The sequence below is a fragment of the Carlito syrichta genome, unplaced genomic scaffold (genome assembly GCF_000164805.1).
Source record: "Carlito syrichta isolate Samal-C Ts95f unplaced genomic scaffold, Tarsius_syrichta-2.0.1 Scaffold311990, whole genome shotgun sequence".
Classification (NCBI taxonomy): domain Eukaryota; kingdom Metazoa; phylum Chordata; class Mammalia; order Primates; family Tarsiidae; genus Carlito; species Carlito syrichta.
In genome coordinates this window covers 114,226-134,331 of record NW_007256086.1, presented here as the reverse complement: position 1 = coordinate 134,331, position 20,106 = coordinate 114,226, and the positions used below count along the sequence as shown (strand labels likewise).

The 20,106-nt window shown below is 38.0% G+C and overlaps 1 protein-coding gene across 3 annotated transcripts in view; it reads left to right on the top strand.

The window, feature by feature from the left end:
* RMDN2 (regulator of microtubule dynamics 2) overlaps positions 1–20,106 on the top strand; it is a 77,921-nt gene that overhangs the window by 336 nt on the left and 57,479 nt on the right. Inside the window, exons 1-2 of one of the 3 annotated variants that reach the window (XM_008069398.1) lie at positions 2,660–2,835; positions 7,896–8,363. In XM_008069398.1, the coding sequence (XP_008067589.1) occupies positions 7,912–8,363 (452 nt within the window). In that variant the 5' untranslated portion in view covers positions 2,660–2,835; positions 7,896–7,911. Of the gene's footprint in view, positions 1–2,659; positions 2,836–7,895; positions 8,364–18,285; positions 18,438–20,106 lie in introns of those variants that run through there. The other 2 variants (XM_021718240.1, XM_021718241.1) reach the window with 2 other exon arrangements.

Sequence of the window (20,106 nt, the reverse complement as noted above, 5' to 3'; positions counted from 1 at the left end):
GCTTCCGCGCAGGCCGCCCCTGCGGGGTCGTCGTCGGCCCGGCAGGTCCTGCGGAGTCGCGGCGAGAGGCCCGCCTGCCTCAGGCCCCGGGTCCTGACCTTTCATTCCCCGCAGACGTTTTATGTTCCTTTGTGGGGTTCCCTCCCGCCTTCAAACTTGGAATCTCTACCTATTTTGCACAAAATGAATCCCGGGTTGTCAGAGCTACCGACATTTGCAAATAGGTCAAACACCCCGGAGTCCTAAAAGTAAAATGAATCGTGCAATACAAAAAACACGCAAGCCTGATGAACTGGGTATTAGGATTCTCTTCGAAAGTATCGGGTTTTCCAGGTCGCTGTTGGAAATCGGACCGTCGTTCAAGGTCTCGGGGCAGTTTCTGTGGGAAACTTGAACCTCGGACTTGTTTGTATGTTCCTTTACCCTTTTTGCAAAATTTTCATACATTCCCCGAGCTTATTAGAGTATGCATTTTGTTTTTCCCTCTAGGGATCGGCTGATGAATTAAATGAATTAGAATTAATTTGATAAAGCCCAATTTTCGTATCTAAAAATTAATTGAAAGTCGAGCCTGAAAATAAAATGTTTTTTCAGGCATTTCTTTAGAAAACATTTCTTTTTCATGTACTACTGTTCTTCGTCGTCAACATTTTGGTGCCTTTGTTTCTGCAGAATTCTTGATTCCCGCTTCTAAATAACCTTTGGTTATGTATTACACATTAATTTAGGGTTTCATAATTGATGTTAAAATAATGTCTGTCATTTTCCATTGTTACTATTAGTGCCTTACAAATTGAAACATATCAGGAATAATACTTTGCATCTGATTATTAGAATATTAGAACTATAAAGTTTAACTGTCAGTAAAATTTTTAATTACTGTCTTTTTATACTACAATATGAATATATATACTACTAATTAAAAGTATGAAAGCTATATAAATGACTTCAAATTATACTGCAGGCAAGCAGCTATTCTGATTTATTACTTTTGCACATCACTATTTTTAATCTGTCATTTTTTCAAATTGTGTAGAAGTGCATTCTTTCTATATTAATATAAAACTCAAAAATGGCATGAGCTATTTAGTCTCTAATTGTGGTTATTTAAAACATATCAGCTCCATTGATTTTAGGGGTTTTTTTTAACCAGTTAATTTTTATGGTTCTGAAATAATATTTCAACTCTGAACATCTCTTTTCAGTCAGCATTTTTCTTCATGTCCTGGTTGATGCTTTCTGAGTCTTCCACGTGACAGCAGGGACATCCAGAAGTTAGGAACAGGGTATCAAGGGTGACAGTTCTCACTTCCTTGCTGGATGACCACTGGGTAAATGACAGCTGTGTGCCCCAGTTTGCTTATCTGCAAAACAATAATAGGACCTGTCTCAAAGGGATAACTTGGAATTGGTGTAATTCTTAAAGAAAGGGCCAACAAAATATCACTCTTTCCCACCTGTTTAAACCTGGTCTTATCTCAGGAATAAGTGCTTCCTAGGTAGATTTTTCACCTTTGTTTATTTACTTATTAAATGAAAATATTTTCAAAATAAGCAGTATTTCTAAAAGGTCAAGGAATAGACAAGGGCAAATGGAAGAGGAAGAGTCCCTCTAATGAATTAGCATATAGATTTCCTGCATTAATCGTCTTACTGACAAAAAACCAAGATGATCAAGCTTGGTGGGTGATTATTAGCTGTAATGCAAATAGACATCATGAGCAGACAGTGACATTTCTTGTCATCTTTTTGCAATATATTTTCAAGATGATTTAGTTTTGTGATTTAATTTCTTACGGAAACAAAATTTAACAACTAATAATAATTACCTACAACTTTAATTGAAATTACAAATTGATACGTGTCTATTGCTGGCTTGTCTCTTGAGTGAGAGGGGAGAAGGCAGACGATTAGACTCATAGTTCCAGTTGTACCACTTAGGTGAAGATACCTGGAGTCAGGCAGGCCAGATTAAGCACCAAAGCTTTCTCTAGAATCCTTGGTTTTGGAGAAGAAAATTCTTAAATCTCTTGGATATAATATTCACTGATACCTGAGGTAATTTGTAGAAGATTATTTCATTAAGACTTAGGCCTGTAATGAAGTGTAAGGCATCCAAATAGATAATTCCTGTGTTTCATGCAAATAGTCTAGTAAAATAGGAATCTAAAGAGATGTTTTTCTTTTAAGCAGGCTTCTCACGAGTATATTCTTGCTGCTCATTCTTCCAGACCCTCTTCCATAGGGCATTTGAAGCATCACATTAAGTTGGCTATGTAGAGTATAAAAAAGAATAGTGCTTTGCTAGAATATGTGGAATTATATAAGCCATAGGAAAGCAAATTTTAGGTATACAGCCCGATTCAGAATTTGCATCTTACCAGTATTTCTGCTCCAGTTCTCACTTCCAGCTGTTTGTTTTGCTTCCAATTTCACTTAGAACAGTGAAGCCATCAAAGGGAACTTACATCACCTTCCCATGCCACATCTACCCACCTGCCTGAATTTCTGCTCCCATAATCTGCCTTTTGTTTCCTGACTATGAATGAATGGTTTGTGTTCCCATCCAAAGCCAGCCCCTGTACTTGTGCACGAAAGCCCACCCCCTTTGCCTTCTCAAGACTCTTGCTCTGCGGTTTTCTAATATTTCTCCTACCTCCTGAATTTTTCTTTTATTTTAATTGAATCTTTTCTGTTGACAAACACAAATACTGTTATTCCTTGGCCTTTCGGCACCATTTCCCCATATAGTCATGGCATCACTTATTTTCTCCCTGTTTGTCTCTGTTTTTCCATCTGTTCTTTTTTCCCTTTTCCTGACTTCTTTTGGACTGAGTATCTTTGGTATTCCTCTTTTCATCTCCACTATTGGCTTGTTATCTATACCTTTGTTTTTTTAGTGGTTATTCTAGGGTTTCCAACTATGCATCTTCAACTTAATATTATAACACTTAATTATAATCACAGCGGTATCCTTCTGTTGTCTCCTCCCATCCTTTGGGCTATTGTCCTACATGTTACTTCTGCATATGTTATAAACCTTCTAAGATGTCATTACCACTCTGCTTTGATGAGCAAATATACGGAAACTTTAAAATGAGAAAAAATGGCTTTTACGTTTACTTACATATTTGCCATTACTGGTGTTCTTCATCCTTTGCGTAGGTCCAAGTTTCTGTTTGTTATCATTTTCCTTCTACCTGAAGAACTTCTGTTCATATTTCTTATGGTACATGTCTGCTGGTCATATATTCACTCAGCTTTGATTTTTTCTAAAAAAGTTTTTATTTTACCTTCATTTTTGAAAGATACCAAGTATAGAAATTTAAGTTGAGAGTGTCTTTTTTTTTTTTTTTTTTTTTTGAGTTGAGGTCTCACTCTGTCGCCCAGACTGGAGTGCAGTGGCCACTCCCGGCCACTGCAGCCTCGACCTGCTGGGCTCCGGCGATCCTTCCACCTCAGCCTTCCAAGTAGCTGGAACAATAGGCGCACGCTACCACACCCGGCTAATTTTTTGACTTATTGTAGAGATGAGGTCTCACCAAGTTGCCCAGGCGGGTCTTGAACCCCGGGGCTCAGGCAACCCACTCATCTCAGCCTCCCAAGGCGCGGGATTACAGGCTGAGCCACCGAGCCCGGCTGACAGTGTCTTTCAGCATTTTAAAAATGTCATTCGAGTGTTTTCTCGCTTGAATAGTTTTTGAGGCTACATCCACTGTAATTTTTTCTTTTTTTCCTCTGTGTATAATATGCCTTTTTTTTCTGACTGCATTTAAGATATTCTTTGTATCACTTTTTGTTTTGTTTGAATTAGGATCTCACTCTGTTGCCCAAGCTGGAGTGCAGTAGCATGATCATGGCTCACTGCAGCTTCGACATCCTGGGCTCAGAAGATCCTTCCACCTTAGCCAAGTAGCTGAGTTTACAGGTGCATGCTGCCATGCCTGGCTAATTTTTTATTTTTTTATTATTTTTTTTTTGAGTTGGAGTCTCACTCTGTCACCCAGACTGGAGTGCAGTGACCGCTCCCGGCCACCGCAGCCTCCACCTGTTGGGCTCCGGCAATCCTTCCACCTCAGCCTTCCGAGTAGCTGGAACTACAGGCGTGCACTACCACGCCCGGCTAATTTTTGATTTATTGTAGAGATGAGGTCGCACCAAGTTGCCCAGGTGGGTCTCAAACCCACGGGCTCGGGCAGTCCACTCACCTCAGCCTCCCAAAGGCACGGGGTTACAGGCTGAGCCACCGAGCCCAACTAATTTTTTTATTTTTTATAGAGGCGAGGTCTTGCCTAGGTTGGTCTTGAACTCCTGGACTCCTCCTGCCTTAGCCTCCCAGAGTGCTAGGATTACAGGCGTGAGCCACTGTGGTTGGCCTGGTTTTTATCAGTCTAGTAATGTTGTACCTTGGTTTGGTTTTCTTATTCTGTTTGGATTATCATTACCTTCTTGTATCTCAAATCTTACCTAATTTGAGAATTTTGGAGTCAGCTTTTTTTTTCTTTTAACATCGTGAATTTTTTGGACTGCTTGATATTGATTGACCTAGAGGCTGTGCTGCTTATTTATTTATCCTTCCTTTTTTTTTTTTCTATGTGCTTTTTTGGGGATGGTTTCCATAGTTATGGCTTCAGGTTCACAACTTTTTGTTGTTATTGTTTCACACTGATTTTTTTCTGTTGTTAATCCCATCCAGTAAATTTTTTTTCAAATCTTTTTATTTTTCTTCTCTGGAAGTTCCATTTGGTTCTGCTTCATACCTTCTTTTTCTCTTCACATTATGCTGTTTTTCTTTAACATATTTGTAGATTTATATTAAATAGTGAACGTATCTATAATTATTGTTTAACACCCTTGTCTGCTAATTATATCTTCTCTGTTATTTTCCTGCTTCTTCATATGTCTAGTAATTTTTTATTGGATGTTAGATATTTAAATTTTATGATGGTAAGTTCTGGTTTTGTTTTATTCCCTTAGAGAGTATTGGTGGACTTTTATCTTCATGGCAGTTAAATTACTTGTGAAGCAGTTTAATCCTTTGGAAGCTTATTTTTTAATCAATTTTAAGGCAAGCCTGAGCAGCCTTAACTCTAGGGTTACTTTAACCCCACTGACAAGGCATTAACCTCTGGGGTCTCTGCTGAAAGCCTCATGTATTACACAAGTATGTTCCACTTTGGCTGGTGGGAACTTGATGCTTCCCAGTTCTGTGTAAACTTTAGGAATAGATCAGCTCAAAGCTTCCTGGTAAATTGTTCTTTCCCCAGAAGTTGTTCTTTGATTGCCCTGATAGTTTTATTCCATGCATGTGCAGACTGGTATTTAATGTGTTATTTCTAGAGCTCTTTGTATATCTTCCTCATCTTTAGTACTTTGCCACCAAAATTCTAGGTGCTTCAGTTTCTCTGAACTCTAATCTGTGTCCATCCACTCAGTGAAATTACCAGGCAGTTTGTTTTTCTCTTCTCTGTACTGTAGTCTAGAAATTGTCTCTGGTTGGAAACCAAGGACCATCATAGGACTTACATTTATTTCCTTTTTCTCAGGGACCATAGGTAGCAGTGTTACAGGCTGAAAAGAGGTCATTTTGGTTATATTAGAACAGACATTTAGAAAAGACTTAGAAACTTGTATTAAGAAATGTTCTTTTGTTGCTGAGTTGGGCTAAATGTGGGAGCAGCTTGAATTTAAAAGTGCACATTGTTCTTTTCCCTAAAGGGCCCTCGGAATGTGGTCACTCCTAGCCCAGCCTTGCCCCTAGCCCAACCTTGCATGACTGGTTTGGGAGGCCAGTCAATCTTATCTAAAAAGAAAAAAAAAAACTTGTTAATGCTGAAGGGAAAGCAGTCTTTTATGTCAGACCACCTAGGCAAAGAGAAACTGCATATCTCTGAAGAAGCCTCCACCAGATTTAGATAAGAAACAGGTTCTGTTGAAACTCCCGAGAATGTATCTACTTCTATAGCTAATCACTTATTTCTTTTATGTTTAATATTAGTCATTAGCTGACTCTTGTAAACTAGAACTTTGTAACAGATTTTGATTGGTTGAAAAGTACACAGCCCTAAAGAAAGGCAAGATTGATGTCAGTGGTGGCTTAGGGGTCAGAACACTGATTAGAAAAAATCTGAGTCGTGCTCAAACTGCACATAGGCTTCTTAATATTAACTTGGGGTGGGTGAAGGACTATGAATTTTGGTTATAAATACCGAAAGGAGTTTGTGTTGGTTTGAGCAGGTGATGCTCGCCCATGTCCCTGCAGCCTGGTTGCAAAAATTAAACCCCCTTTTCTCCTAGTTTCTGCCTCATATCTTTGATTGAACATGAGGGATGGCAGCCGGTTTGTTAGAAGGGACTAAAACAACAGGGCTCTAATAATCTGCTCCTTGAGAAAGAGTCAAGAAAAACAAAGAGAAAAATATTACAAATTTAATTTTCTATAGTGAACAATTTACCATTGTCACCATGTTACCATTGTAATATTTCCCATAAGTTGCTAGCAAAATTTAATATAGGTATTCATCTGTTTACAAAATAGGGGAAATTGAAGGGAGAACAATTTGGGGAACTTCAAAGTATATTTTTAAAAGTCACAATATATTTTGCTCTAATTATAAAAGTTTACCATGGTACCAGTATACTTATTGCCATTTTAAAATCTCATAAGGAAAGAGAACTTTATATTATTGTTTTCCTTTACTAGTCTTCTGACTTTAATAATAGGAATAGTTAATAAAACTAGTCTTTCCTGAAAAACGACTATGGTGCATTTAGTCAAAGTAGCTGAGTTTGTATGAAATGAAGTAAGCCATAACTTGGGACTTGAATGCAAAAAGGTGAAAGGTCAGAAAGAAGTCAAAGAAATGACTTTATTATAAAAAAGTGAAAATTTGAAAGAAAATAAAAATATTATGACCTCAGATATGGGTATAAATATTAGAAGCAGAAGAAAAAAGGGGATAAAACCTGCATATGTGTTATCATTTCTGCATTTGATGTTGAGTAAAAGATGGACCTGGTGGGTTATGAACTTACCAAAGTTCTCTAATATATATATTAATTTTTTTTTTTTTTTTTTTTTTTGAGTCGGGTATTCACTTTGTTGCCCAGATTGGAGTGCAGTGACATGATCAAGGCTCACCGCAACCTTGACCTCCTGGGCTCAGGCAATCCTTCCATTTCAGCTTTCAAACTAGCTAAGACTACAGGTGTTCACCACCATGCACACCTAATTTAAAAACAAATGTGTGTGTGTGTGTGTGTGTGTGTGTAAACAAGGTCTTGCTAGGTTGCCTAGACTAGTCTCGAACTCTTGAGCTCAAGCAATCTTCCTGCCTTGGCCTCCCAAAGTGCTGGGGTTGCAGATGTGAAGCCACTATGCCCAGCCTCTAATATCTCTGGGCTTTTAAAAATGCTGTTAATCACTTTAAATATAAGTACTAATGTGAACTAGGTGCTGAAAAAGAACCTCTTCTTGGCCTTCTTTAAAGATTTGATAAGACTCAAAAATCAGCATATTAATTTTGTACAAATGAAAGATCAGAGAAAATTAAGAATAACTTGGACTCTTAAATAGTTTTCTCAGAAATTTATAATGATGATTTTACTTTTACTTATCAAACCCTTTAAAAATAAATAGTAAAGGTTAAATTTCAGATTGGTCATATAGAATACTTTACACTAGACTTCAGTAATATCCTTAAAGTAAATGTTTCTACTGGGCCACATACATTACAGCCACAGTTATTCATAATGCTATATTTTAGCTTATGACTTACCAAGTGTTTTTATAGATGATGTAGATTTGGGTTTTGTTGATTGAAAAATGCATCTGTGTCTTTGTATTAAACAAAAACAAAAACAACATTCATTTTCATTTATTCTTTTACTTTTAGAAACAAAAACCAAGAAATGCCTCATTCCACTAACAAAGAACTGATATTTGGCATCATGGTAGGAACTGCTGGAATCAGCTTGCTGCTATTGTGGTACAACAAAGTCCGTAAACCCAGGCTAGCAGTGAATTTACCGAAATTTCTTTCTCTGGGTAATACATTTGATTCGATGACTTTGCAAGGTGAAATGCATAATGACCAAGGAGCAGCAGGGATTGTTCAAGAGAGGCAGCTTCAGATACTGGAGAAGTTAAATGAATTACTGACAAATATGGAAGACCTCAAAGCGGAAATCAGATTTCTTAAAGAAACTATTCCAAAGCTGGAGGAATATATACAAGATGAACTTGGAGGGAAAATTACTGTTCATAAGATAAGTCCTCAGCACAGAGCTAGAAAAAGAAGGCTCCCCTCAGCCCAAAGCTCAGCAACAAGTAATAGTTCCGAGGAAGCAGAAAGTGAAGGAGGGTGAGTTTCCTTAAGATGGTTCCCATGTTGAATTGATTATTTATTGCATTATTGCTATTATTTAAGTGCCTTTGTTAGGTATTTCCAGTCATACATGCTGCTACTAACAAAAAATGAAAAGGAGTGATATTTTGACTTGAATTATAATTAAGACTGTTCATTAGCCAGTATTGAAGCTAGTTTAGACCACATTGACAAAAGGAATATAAATAACTTATTGTTAGTAGATGGTGTCATGTGAGTATTGAGTAAGACAGTAATTGTTTGCCAAAATGTGTAACCTATTTTTTAAGCAATCACTGTGTGACCTCCTTATGTAAGAACTCTGTAGACCATTGCCATCCAAAAGGACTTTCTGTGGTGATGGAAATGATCCAACTGTGGTGCCGAACATGACAACTACTAGCCACGTGTGGCTATTAAGTACTTGAAATGTGACTGGTGCCACTGCCTTGCTAAGCTATGGTGTGGCCATGTGCTCCCTGAGCTATGGCCAGGCCACGTTTTCTTAAGCTTTGGCCACCTCCCCTACCTTGGGGAAGTGAGTCTCCTCTTTCTCTCTCTCTCCAATTTACTTTCTAAATAAATTATATTTTCTAATCTAAAAAAAAAAGAAAAAGAAAAAGAAATGTGCCTGGTACAACTGAGGAACTGAAATTCTAATTTTGTTTCTTTGTGGTTGTCATTTTATTTAGTTGTAATTAATTTACATTTAAATAGCCATTGGGGGCTGGTGGCTACTGAATTTCAGTGCAGGTCTAAAAAGAATTAGAGTCTCTTGTGTGCCTTCTTTCAGTATACAGGTATCATCGTGGACTTATGGATTTATGTCTTTTTTGGACTCAAGCTAAATTAGTCTATCGATGGTGGTGATGACTGATGCTCAGATTCTCACAAAGCCCTTAGAGGGTCTGTCAAGGTTATTCCTTTTTAGCACTTGTGTTCACATCTTGGAAAGCATCTTTGCTTCTTGGTGATAATATGTTTTGACTGATTTTCTATTTGTCTCTGCTCTAAAACATGAGATCAACTCCTGCCTTAGCAACACCAGTTCCTTCCTTTCTTTTTTTTTTTTTTTGAGTCTCACTCCATTACCCAGACTGGAGTGTACTATCATGCTCACAGTCACCCCAGCATCAACCTGCTGGGCTCAGGCAAGTCTTCTGCCTGAACTTTCCAAGTAGCTAGAACTACAGGTGCACACTACTGCCTGTCTAATTTAGATATAAAATTAGATATATATGTCGTAGAGGCGAGGTCTCACCAAGTTGCCCAGGCTGGTCTCAAACCCCTGGGCTCAGGCAGTTCTCTTGCCTTGGCCTCCCAAAGTGCTGAGATTACATGTTTGAGTCACTGTGCCCAGCACCAGTTTCTTTCAATGAGAATATTGCTAGGTACCAAAATCTGGATGTGGGGAGGAAAACTGTATTTGGGCAAGATAATATCAGGGGTTGTTTTGGTCCCTTTGAGTACTTGGTAAAATGTATATTTTTAAATGTTTTTAAGGTCACTAGTTCACATTGATATTTTCAGTTTAAATTTCTGAGAACTTTGTAGTTCCTTTTCTTAAGCTTTCTGCCTCCCTTTTCTCTGTCATATTTGATTGTTGTTCTACCACACTCTGGGCCTAGATTTTGTTATTGAAATTACAAGATTATGTGAAGCTTTGAAAACCCCTTTTTTAAAATTTAGGTCTTATTCCAGTTTAAAGTAATACATTCATTAACTTTCAGTTCACTGTGGGCTTTGGGAAGAATTAATGTGTTTCCAAATTAGACTCGGGGTTGTATAGTGACCATAGGAGCCTTGCTTCTTTTTTCTCTTGATCTGAGTATTTCATTTTAGTGTTAGGTTCATATCGTATTCTCAGAAACAAAATTGATTATTTGAAAACAAAAAGAAATCCCACAAATCTAGTGTTCTAGAAGAACACTTGCATAATACAAGGATAGCGCCCTAGTACCTTAGGTAGTATTTCCTTATAAATAATAGATGATAAGGAAAGTGAAACCACAGATAGATACAGATTTTTGAGATTTTATTTGAAACTCTTTTAACTTTTGCTTTCATGAGCCAACATACAGATCTTGCTTTTTTGTTCATTTACATATGTGCTCTTGCCATTCTTTGTTCCTGTCAAGTCAGTTTTAGTATTGAACTTCAGTTTTTCAGCTGAGATAAGTAGAGATTCAGATACTCACTATGTGCTGATTCTGTATTCCTTAATGCTGTAGTCGTCTAAATTTGCTAAAAATATTTTTTCTGCTTCTGGTCTTTTTAAAAATGAAACATTACACATATAACTGAAGTTTCCTTTCTACTTTCTTTCAAAGGTAACGATTATCTTGAAGGTGTTGTTCCTTCTTCTTTTGAAAGTTTTATTGTTTCTCCTACGTGTGTATTTTTACATAAACAAGGCATAAATCATCTTTTATTCTTAACATTTTGTAACTTGCTTTTGTACTAAATGCTTTTTTGAGGTTTTTCCATAATGATGTATATAAACTTATTTCATTCTGATTGTTATGTTGCATTTCACTGAATGAATATATTTTAATTTATTTCCCTGTTGATAGATGCTTAGGTTACCACTATTTTGCTCTTATAAGCAATGTTTTATTGAACACCTTTCTTCCATTATTCCTTAGGCATATGTGGAAGAATTTCTTGAAAGTATATATCTGAAGTGCTGAGTTATAAACTGAATATATTGCTGTTATGTGTTACTAAATCATTCTTCATGATTCTCTTGGTGGGAAAAAATAAATAATATGAGTAAACCGTTCTTCAAAGTGTACCAGTTTAGAATCTTGTAAGCAGTGTATGAGAATTCTTATCTTTCCATATTATTATTGCCAGACTTTATAATTTTGGCCAACCTAATGAAGATGAAATTGTAACAAATCATTTTTCATTTGCATTTCCCCAAACACTAGTAAGATTGATTACGTTTTCATTGTTCGTTTGTCATTGAGGTCTTCTATTCTGTGAATTTCTTTTTTCTTAAAAAAAGAAAAGGTAATACCAAAACTTGAAGCTGCCCTCATTCATTCAGTGTAAGTGTCTCTCAGAACCCCAAAGAACAAAACAATAAGTGCCAAGTACCTTTGCCTCCTGCAGCCAAGTGACAGACCTTCCTGGGCAGGATTTGCTGAGAGATTGAAGCCACTGCCAGTGTGGGCAGCCACCCACGGGCCACCTGTGAAGGCAGCCGCTGAAAGCTGAGAGAAACTCTCCTCCTGGGATGGGTGTTGGTGTGCTGGGCATCCCCCGGGACATGTACGACGCTGGATGCTGTGGGAATGAATGCGCAAGCAGAATGTATGTCGGGGGAAGAGAGAGGAGGGTGGAGTCCAGCGCTTCCTGGAGCCCGCGTTGAAGGAGTGTAGAGGTGGGCGAGCCTGCAAAAGAAGACAGACGACTGGTCAAAGAATTGGAAAAGGAACCAGAGGGCAAAGGTGTCACAGAAACCAAGAGAGGACAAGGTTTCCAGGACAGTGGTGAAAGTCGCAGGTTTTAGACCCTTTGGACCCAGATTTGAATTCTGTCTCAGCCCTTAACTGGCTGTATACTGCACTTATCCAAACTAAGTTTATCTTAGAATATGGGTGATAATGCATGTCTCATGTTGTTATAAGTCTTGAATTAGATCATCTAGGAAGGTGCTTTGCACTAAAATAGAGTACATTTTTAAACAATGAGTTATTTATCAATAAAAGGAAGTGATAAAAGTACTAAATGCTCTAGAACAGGGGTCAGCAAACTTTTTTTATAAGAATTTGAGACTTTGAGAACCATGCAGTCTCATCTCAACTATCCAGTTCTGCTGTGGTGGTGCGGCAGGTAACATGGGTGTGCCAGTGCTCCAGTAAAACTTTATTTACCAAGACAGGTGACAGGTGGATTTGGCCCCCAAGGTGTAGTTCGCCAACCCCTGAACTAGAAAAATATATTTAGCATATTTTTAGCTTTTTGGTTGTAATGTTTTTGATCAAGTAAAATAGGGACTGAACTTTGTGTCCTGGATTTGGGACTTGGGAGGTCATTTACTGATGAACTTTGCTGAAGCAGTTGCAGGACAGTGATGAGGACAGAAACCTGACCTAAGCCTGGACCAAAGAACAAGGGGTAAAGATGCGCACACCAGAGGGGTAGACCCTTGTTTCAAGGAACTTGACTTTGTGTAATCAAGAAGGGTATTAGGTTCAGAGAGCATATATCTTATGTTTTACTTTCTGTTTTGGGTTTTGTTTTTCTTTGAGGGATACTTGAGTGTACTTACAGACTGCAGGGAAGAAGCCAATTCAGAGAGCAAGAGTAAAAATACAGGAAAAAGGATCTTTTAAAAAAAAAATCAGAAACAAAAGCAGACAAAGAGGAAACAACCCATGAAACAAAGTGTCACCTGATGATTTTAGCAGCAGTACACTTTAGGTATTGGGATAACATGTAGAAAAAAGAGAGAATAATATCACTTACAGATTCTAGAGAAACTTTCTTAACCTCAAGAGAGTATCTGGTAACATGGAAACTGACAATATAAGGTCTCTAGCACTGCTGCCCCCAATAAAGGATGCCAGTTTGGGGAAAATTGAGCTCTGCATTGTATTATCTTTCTAATCAGTGTCTTCATTATCATGGAATCTAATATAATAGCCAATAGATTCTCAAGAAAGACAGAACATGTTTACAAGTCCATTCATTTCTAAAACAAATGTTCATTTAGCATCCATGATGAGCTATACTCTTGTAGGTGGTACAATGATAACAAAGTCCCTGCACTCACAGAGCTTACATTCTGTTGGCCTTTGCATCCAACGTGGAGACTTGTGTCTTGAGAAGCCTCACCTAGTGATCTTCTTGGCTTTTATCTCACAACTTGAAGTGTACAACATCCTTTTATTCTGCCAGCGCATCCACAAATGAGTCCAGGTGCCCTGATATCTTGGCACCAAGAGTAATACTTAGGTTTCCACTGTTCTGGCCAATCCCAGGACCAATAGATACAATGTATACAAAAATTACAGTAATCTACATGTTCTGTAAGGGAAAGGGGAATACCCCAATTCTGTGACTGCACTGATGTTACAGAAAATAGAAGTCAACTTTCTCAATTTTTTTTTCAGAGCCTGTCCTAATTATTTTATATTCATCATCTCATTTAATACACAAAACTCTGAGGTTTTAGACATAAGACATTGGAGTCTGGGAAAGATTAGGCAATTTGCTAGTAAGGAACAGAGTTTATATACTTTCACTACCATGCTATACTGCCTCTTTCTTTCCTCATCCCCATTTAAGAATGTTCAGGGGGTCTGATGCTCTAAAAGCATTATCCTAGGAGATAAAGGGAAGGCAGATAAAGCAAACGTGTGAAATACCTGCTAAATTCAGGCTTTATTTCTCAAGGTGCATACCCAAGTATAAAACTCACCTCAGTTCCATATAACACCCCGTTAGGCCTAATCTAACTAAGGAGACATGGGTAGGTCTAGGCATGCTGTATTTATTGATTCTCAGATGAACATTTTTTTTTACCTTTTAATATCTCATAAATCATGATGTATCTTACTATCAATTAATAGCATCAAGACCTGCATGAAAATTTAATTGGCATAATTTAATTTAATTTTATCTTACTATCAATAGCATCAAGGGCTACATCATAATTTAATTGGCAACATTTTTTCCTTTCTTGTAATTGATGGTGCTTCCAATTCTATGAAACATGAGGTAAATACTTTTGCGGGCGTAAGAGTTAAAAGAATTCTTACCTTCCAGTCCCAGTTTTGTCGGGGAGGTTGGATGGTAGGTGGTCTGATAGGATAGAGGTAAATGGACGTTGAGACATTTGAGGGAGTGTGATGCTTTCATCTTGTCTTGCCTATACTACCCCTCACCTGTCCTCTATTGGTTTCCAAGTCTTTAGAGTTTTGTCCTCCTTAAGAATCTGCATGAACATGTCTGCTATGATGTTCCCAGTGCTTAGCACAGTACCTGGCATGTGATAAGTTATCATTAAGTGTTTGCATTATTGGTAAGCATACCTGATTTCAAACCAGGCAAAGTGAAGATCAGTGGGAGGCCCAAACTTCACCTATACGATGACCTCTTATGTACCTAATCCTGAATTAGACCCCACATCTTTAAAATGAAAAAAATAAAAACAAAAATGATGAAGGACATATCAATGAAGAAAGTTTGGAAGAGTTGTGGAGAATGGGAGAGGGAGTTAAGTAGGGACATGTATGAGATCTACCCAGGAGATGGGTGCCCCATTTGAGGGTCAAGGCTGTGTACCAGTCTATTCTACGCTGTTGTTACGTGATTCTTTTTCTCAGTAGCTCTTGGCATTACATAAATGGAAGTAAGAAGACTGATGGTTGAATTGATCCAAATTTGGGGATTTGCATTGTACGCTTGATCAGGAGGCAAAAGACTGAGGATGTTGAGGGTATAGGTAAGAAAACAATCCATCTAATGTTGCTAGAACCCATCTGTACTTGTCCTAGAATATATACTTTTTTTGTTTCTACTGCTTTAAAAATGATTTCCAGTTTGTTTCTGGATCAGTCGACACCCTGATGTACTGTTTCTATATCTTTACTAGAATATAGTTAGGAACCAATGTCTAGTGAATTTATTTTATTTTTTGAAAAAAATTTATTTTGATTTTTATAGATTTAGGGGTACAAGTGCAGTTCAGTTACATAGTGGTGAAATCTGGGCTTTTAGTCTGGCCGTCACCTGAGTAGTGTTCATTGCACCCATTAGGTAATTTCCCACCCCTGGCCCCCTCCCAACCTCCCACCTTTCTGAGCTACCTGTGTCTATTATCATACTCTATATGTCCATGTGTACCCATTATTTAACTCCTACTTATAAGTGAGAACATGTGATATTTGACTTTCTGTTTCTGAGTTAATTAATTGATTTTTAATAACCTTTCTTTCAAAAGAAAAAAATATGTGGGTAAGGAAATTCCAGAAGTGGAATTTCTGTACAATGAAAATTTTATATTCATAAATTAAGCAATATTTGTGCTACACTCATAAAAAAGCAGTTATTTTTTCTACCTTTCAGTTTATATACAGATAAGTATGCTAATTGAGTAACAAAGTAAAAACAGTGAACTTGCATGGATAGAGTTTAATGTTGTAGTGAAAAGAAATATAACAGAGTTAACCTGGCACTAATTTAAAAAAGAATATGGGCTGGGTGCACTAGCTCACACCTGTAATCCCAATACTTTGGGAGGCCAAGGCGGGAGAATTGCTTGAGCCCAGGAGTTCAAGACCAGCCTAGGTAGTATAAAGAGACCTTGTCTCTACAAAAAAATTTAAAAGTTAGTTAGATGTGGTGGTGCATGCCTGTAGTCCCAGCTCCTCAGGAGGAATGATCACCTGAGCCCAGAAGGTCAAAGCTATGTGTGACTGCACTCCAACTGGGGCTACATAGTGAGACCCTGATTCAGAATAGGTAGGTAGGTAGGTAGGTAGGTAGGTAGGTAGGTAGGTAGGTGGATAGATAGATAGATAGATAGATAGATAGATAGATAGATAGATAGATAGATAGAGTGAATATTACGGTTATTGCCCATAATCAGGCATATTTGATAAACCATTTATAAAAATAACTACAATTAATGTAATGAATAATTTACATTAAATAACAATTCTAAACTCAGAGAAGTTAAGGATATAACTGTACATTTCTCTATAACTGAACTCAGTTACTTGCAATCCTTTTTTTGAATAATGTGAAAGAGCTTGCATTTGCCAATTCAAGTTAACTCAGTCCATTCGAGTTTAATGCTTGTTCTTTGTATTCAAGATTCAGTCCCAGACAGGGTTCTTCCCCCTTGGTGCCTCCTACTTCTCCCCACATCTAGTGTGGATTCCCTGAAGAGACTTCTCATCTAGGCGCCAGGAGGGGAGACATTGATCAGTCTGTGCACTCTAAGGTTTGAGAAGCTTGTTCTAGAAGATTTTCTAACATCCAGCTATCATGACTAAATTGTAGTTTTAATGAGTGGCAGTTACAAGTAGACAAGGTGTTCACTGGGCCTAGTGAGGTATAATGATGTAATATCGGTCTTGGTGGGAATAGAATGGTTGTAGTAGAAAAGGCCACAGATGGCATAGGGCATGGTGAAAGCAGAAGGTACTTGTGGCCAATGAATAAAGAGAGTTGGGGGGGGTTTGAAGGAAGAGTATGTTTTAGATGCTTGCTGTTATACGGGGTTACTACTTTTTTTGAGCTAAGTCTTATTTTAGTTCTCTTAAAAATAAGTAAAGAGGAGCCAATTTTAGGACATTTAGAGATAAGTCCTTACCCAGAACAATATTAAACAACTTCCAAATATTACCGATACTAGTGTGAAATTTCTTTTCCTTACAAATGTCTGGGCAAATCTGAATCTTCCTCATGACACAAACACACACACACACACACACACACACACACACACACACACACACACATACACACACGCACCGTTTTTTGGTGGATAGTCATGGATTTGCTTGAATAGAGTGGGGAAGTGATCTGAACTCTTTTATTACCTCCCTTATAAGCTTTACAAATTCTATTCTTGCGATGTGCAAAAGAGGTCCTTTCAGAAAAGGTCAATCACAGATCATAGTGTGACTTAGGAACAACAGACAATACTCTCATGCTCCTACAGTTCTGACTAGAGGCACCAAGTGTGTAAGACCCTAATCACCCTTGTGTAGGCCATTTTTCAAGGTTGTGGCAAGAAACCTTGAAGAATGAGTTAATGCTTCCCCTTAGGACCAAGAGCAGCTTTAGCAGATTTACTTGCTGTTTGGTGTAGGAGTGGAAGATCAACAAAGCTCAGTGTTCCTTTCCTGTGACACAATCCATTGTGAATGCAAGTGTTTCTGGGCCCTCTGCATTGCTGCTGCAGGTAATGTGGGACCAGGGAGAACTAGTACAGATATTTCAGTAATCATGTTGCTTGCTGTGCTGTGAGTAACATGAGTCAGCTGTCTCTGACCCAGGAATCTCATGTCTTCTGCCAGCAATCATGAAACAGAAAGAGATTAAGTTATTTGCTTATATGTGGGGTTAAATCATATTACAAATCTGATAATTGTATAGTGAGAATGAGAGAACTTTAAGGCCTCTGAAAAACAATTTGTTCAAGGATTTCCTGGAGTAGGGTTTTAGGAAGGGAGCAAAGACTAGAGAGAGTAGTAATATAGGATCAGGATACTGCACAATAACTAAAAGTATTTGAGGGTGTATTTCATGCCATAGGTGGCTATTTACATATACATGCACCTATTATGGGGACAGTACTCCAGATTGGTTTGGAATAGAAAAGGACAACATTTCCTTCCTAATAGCTCTGTTAACCTTGTCTTTAGGCAAGTATAAGCTGTTCCAAGGAGTAATAAATAGTGACACAATGGATTCCCACAATATCTGCATATGGACCAAACAGTCAGATGGCATACTTGACTGCCAAGTTGGAGGGAGCTTGTTTTATTTTAGGGACAATGACATTTGCTACTTATTCATTTTTTTCCCCTTTCTCACTCTATCTTCAGGCCAAAGTCTCTAACAGATGCTTTTCCTTATCACTGGAGGTTATAAAAAGTTAGGGTAAAGAATGTCCAAGTGAAAGATGAATGAATTGGTAGGACAGGGCTGTGGAGGGCAGCTGTTGAGAGAAACAGTTCCAAGTAAAGGATTGTGCGGGTATCACATCTGTTATTATCCTTATCCAGCTATTTCCTCACCCCTTGATGTGTTGGCTGGCTCCTCGAACATAATGAAGGTAGACACGTATTTCACAGCCATGCGAATTGCAGCTTTCCAGAAAGGTGAGCCATGGAACCATTGTATTCTAAACTGATGTCATGAGATTCTAGAGTCTGCTGTCATCACATTCTGTGTCATTGCCATGGTAGTCTCACATGCAGCTTGAACATTCAGTCTTCTGACCTGTTCCACCTACACAGGGCATTTTACGGCTTAAGGATGATGGCCTAGAAGGGAAGGGGAAGTCTTACTTTGGATTAAATTGAAAATGGGAAAATGCTTGAGGTAAGCCTTAAAAAAAAACAAACAAACCTTATCACATGTTTTGTGATAAGGAATCTTGAAAATACAGTGGGGGCCAAAAAAGTGGGTATACATTTTAAGAGAGGAAAAAACTGTATTAAAATTGTACTACTCAATAAGATGAATACAAGTCAAGTTTGTCTTCAATTACAAGAGGTACTCAAAGTGGTTCCCATCAGTGTCCAGACACTTCTGATTTTGGTGAACATCTCTCTTGGCATCTCTTAAAATGTGTATACTCTCTTTTGGCACCCCTAGCATTCATAAATGAAGCTTTAGTGCTGCTTTTAGTTTCCCACAATAACTGGATGTCTGGAATGTCTGGATATTTAGTTGAAATATTCTCCCCAGAAAGGTTCTGTTTCATTCATGGCTAATATTTTAAAATGCAGTTAATCAACAGGGTGTAAGTTTAATCTACTTAACTTCTTTAAATACAGTTGATTAACAACCTCAAACAGATATTGTGATTTGTTATCTTTAAAACCAGAAGTTCTGTTTTTTCTTTAGTTCTGGTGTCCTGCCCTACATTTCCCCTGATCTTTTTTCCTGCTTGCTTCCCTGATGCTTTCAACTTTTCTTCCCAAAGTTCAATAGCATGAGCAGGTACTATGTTGGGAGAGATAATCTCTTAGACTCACGCTTTCTTTCCGACGTGTCTTTGTGACCATTAAGCTACCCTATTTTTCTTATTTCCTTTTGTTTCCATATTGGTAAGATGATATTATTCCTCAAGAAGCCTGGCAGGTCTTCATTCTGCTCCCAATTTTTTTTCCTCATTCGACCCTTTTTTCACTCTAGCTGCTGCAGAGAAGACCAGAACTTCCAACCATATTGTCTTAAAGATCAAGCTACTTCAGACCCCCAGCACCATGGAGCCTCTTCTATTTCACAACCAAGTAATACTCTTGATCTTAAAACATCTCGTTCCTATGCAACGCATAAACTTGATTTACCCAAAACACGTGAAAAGTTACTGTCTCCATCAAGTTCATCTTTCTCTAAAAGAAGATGTTCTTCATTCTGTGGATTTCAAAAAGGCAATACTTTCCCTTACCGGCAACAAAGTCGAGCTAACTTTGATACTGAAGAAGATGCAAGCTTCATGAATTTAAAATCTTCCTCAGACCATTTTGGTGGCTTAAAATTCCTAAGAAGACGTTTCTCTTCCCACAAACTAAGTATAGTTTCCTGTTACCACAGTGCCATTTTTTGGGATCCTCAATCAAATAGTCCGAACATGTTTAATCTAAATGAAACTGAAATCTTTTCTGAAAACCCAAGTATTATTGACACTCAGAAACACACAGGCTTCTCTGCTCATGAATATAACACCAGACATTTTAAGAGTTTTGAAACAGTAGCCACTTCTTCAGCCCATCGGAACACTGTTGATAGAGTCTCTTATCCACAAAGCTCTACATCCTTCTTTACTCTTGCGAGTGTTGTTTCTGCTCCCTGTCAACCAAATGAAATTGCCACTGAGATTCAACAAGGTGGCCAACTAAGTAAAGATTTGAAAGATTTCCTTCATCCTGGTTCTCAAAGTCACAGCACAGATCATTCTCCAGTTATGATGCAACAGCATCCCTCTCAAAGTGAAACCTTCCCTGTCCTCCAGACTGCTGGATTATCTTCACCTTATAAGCAT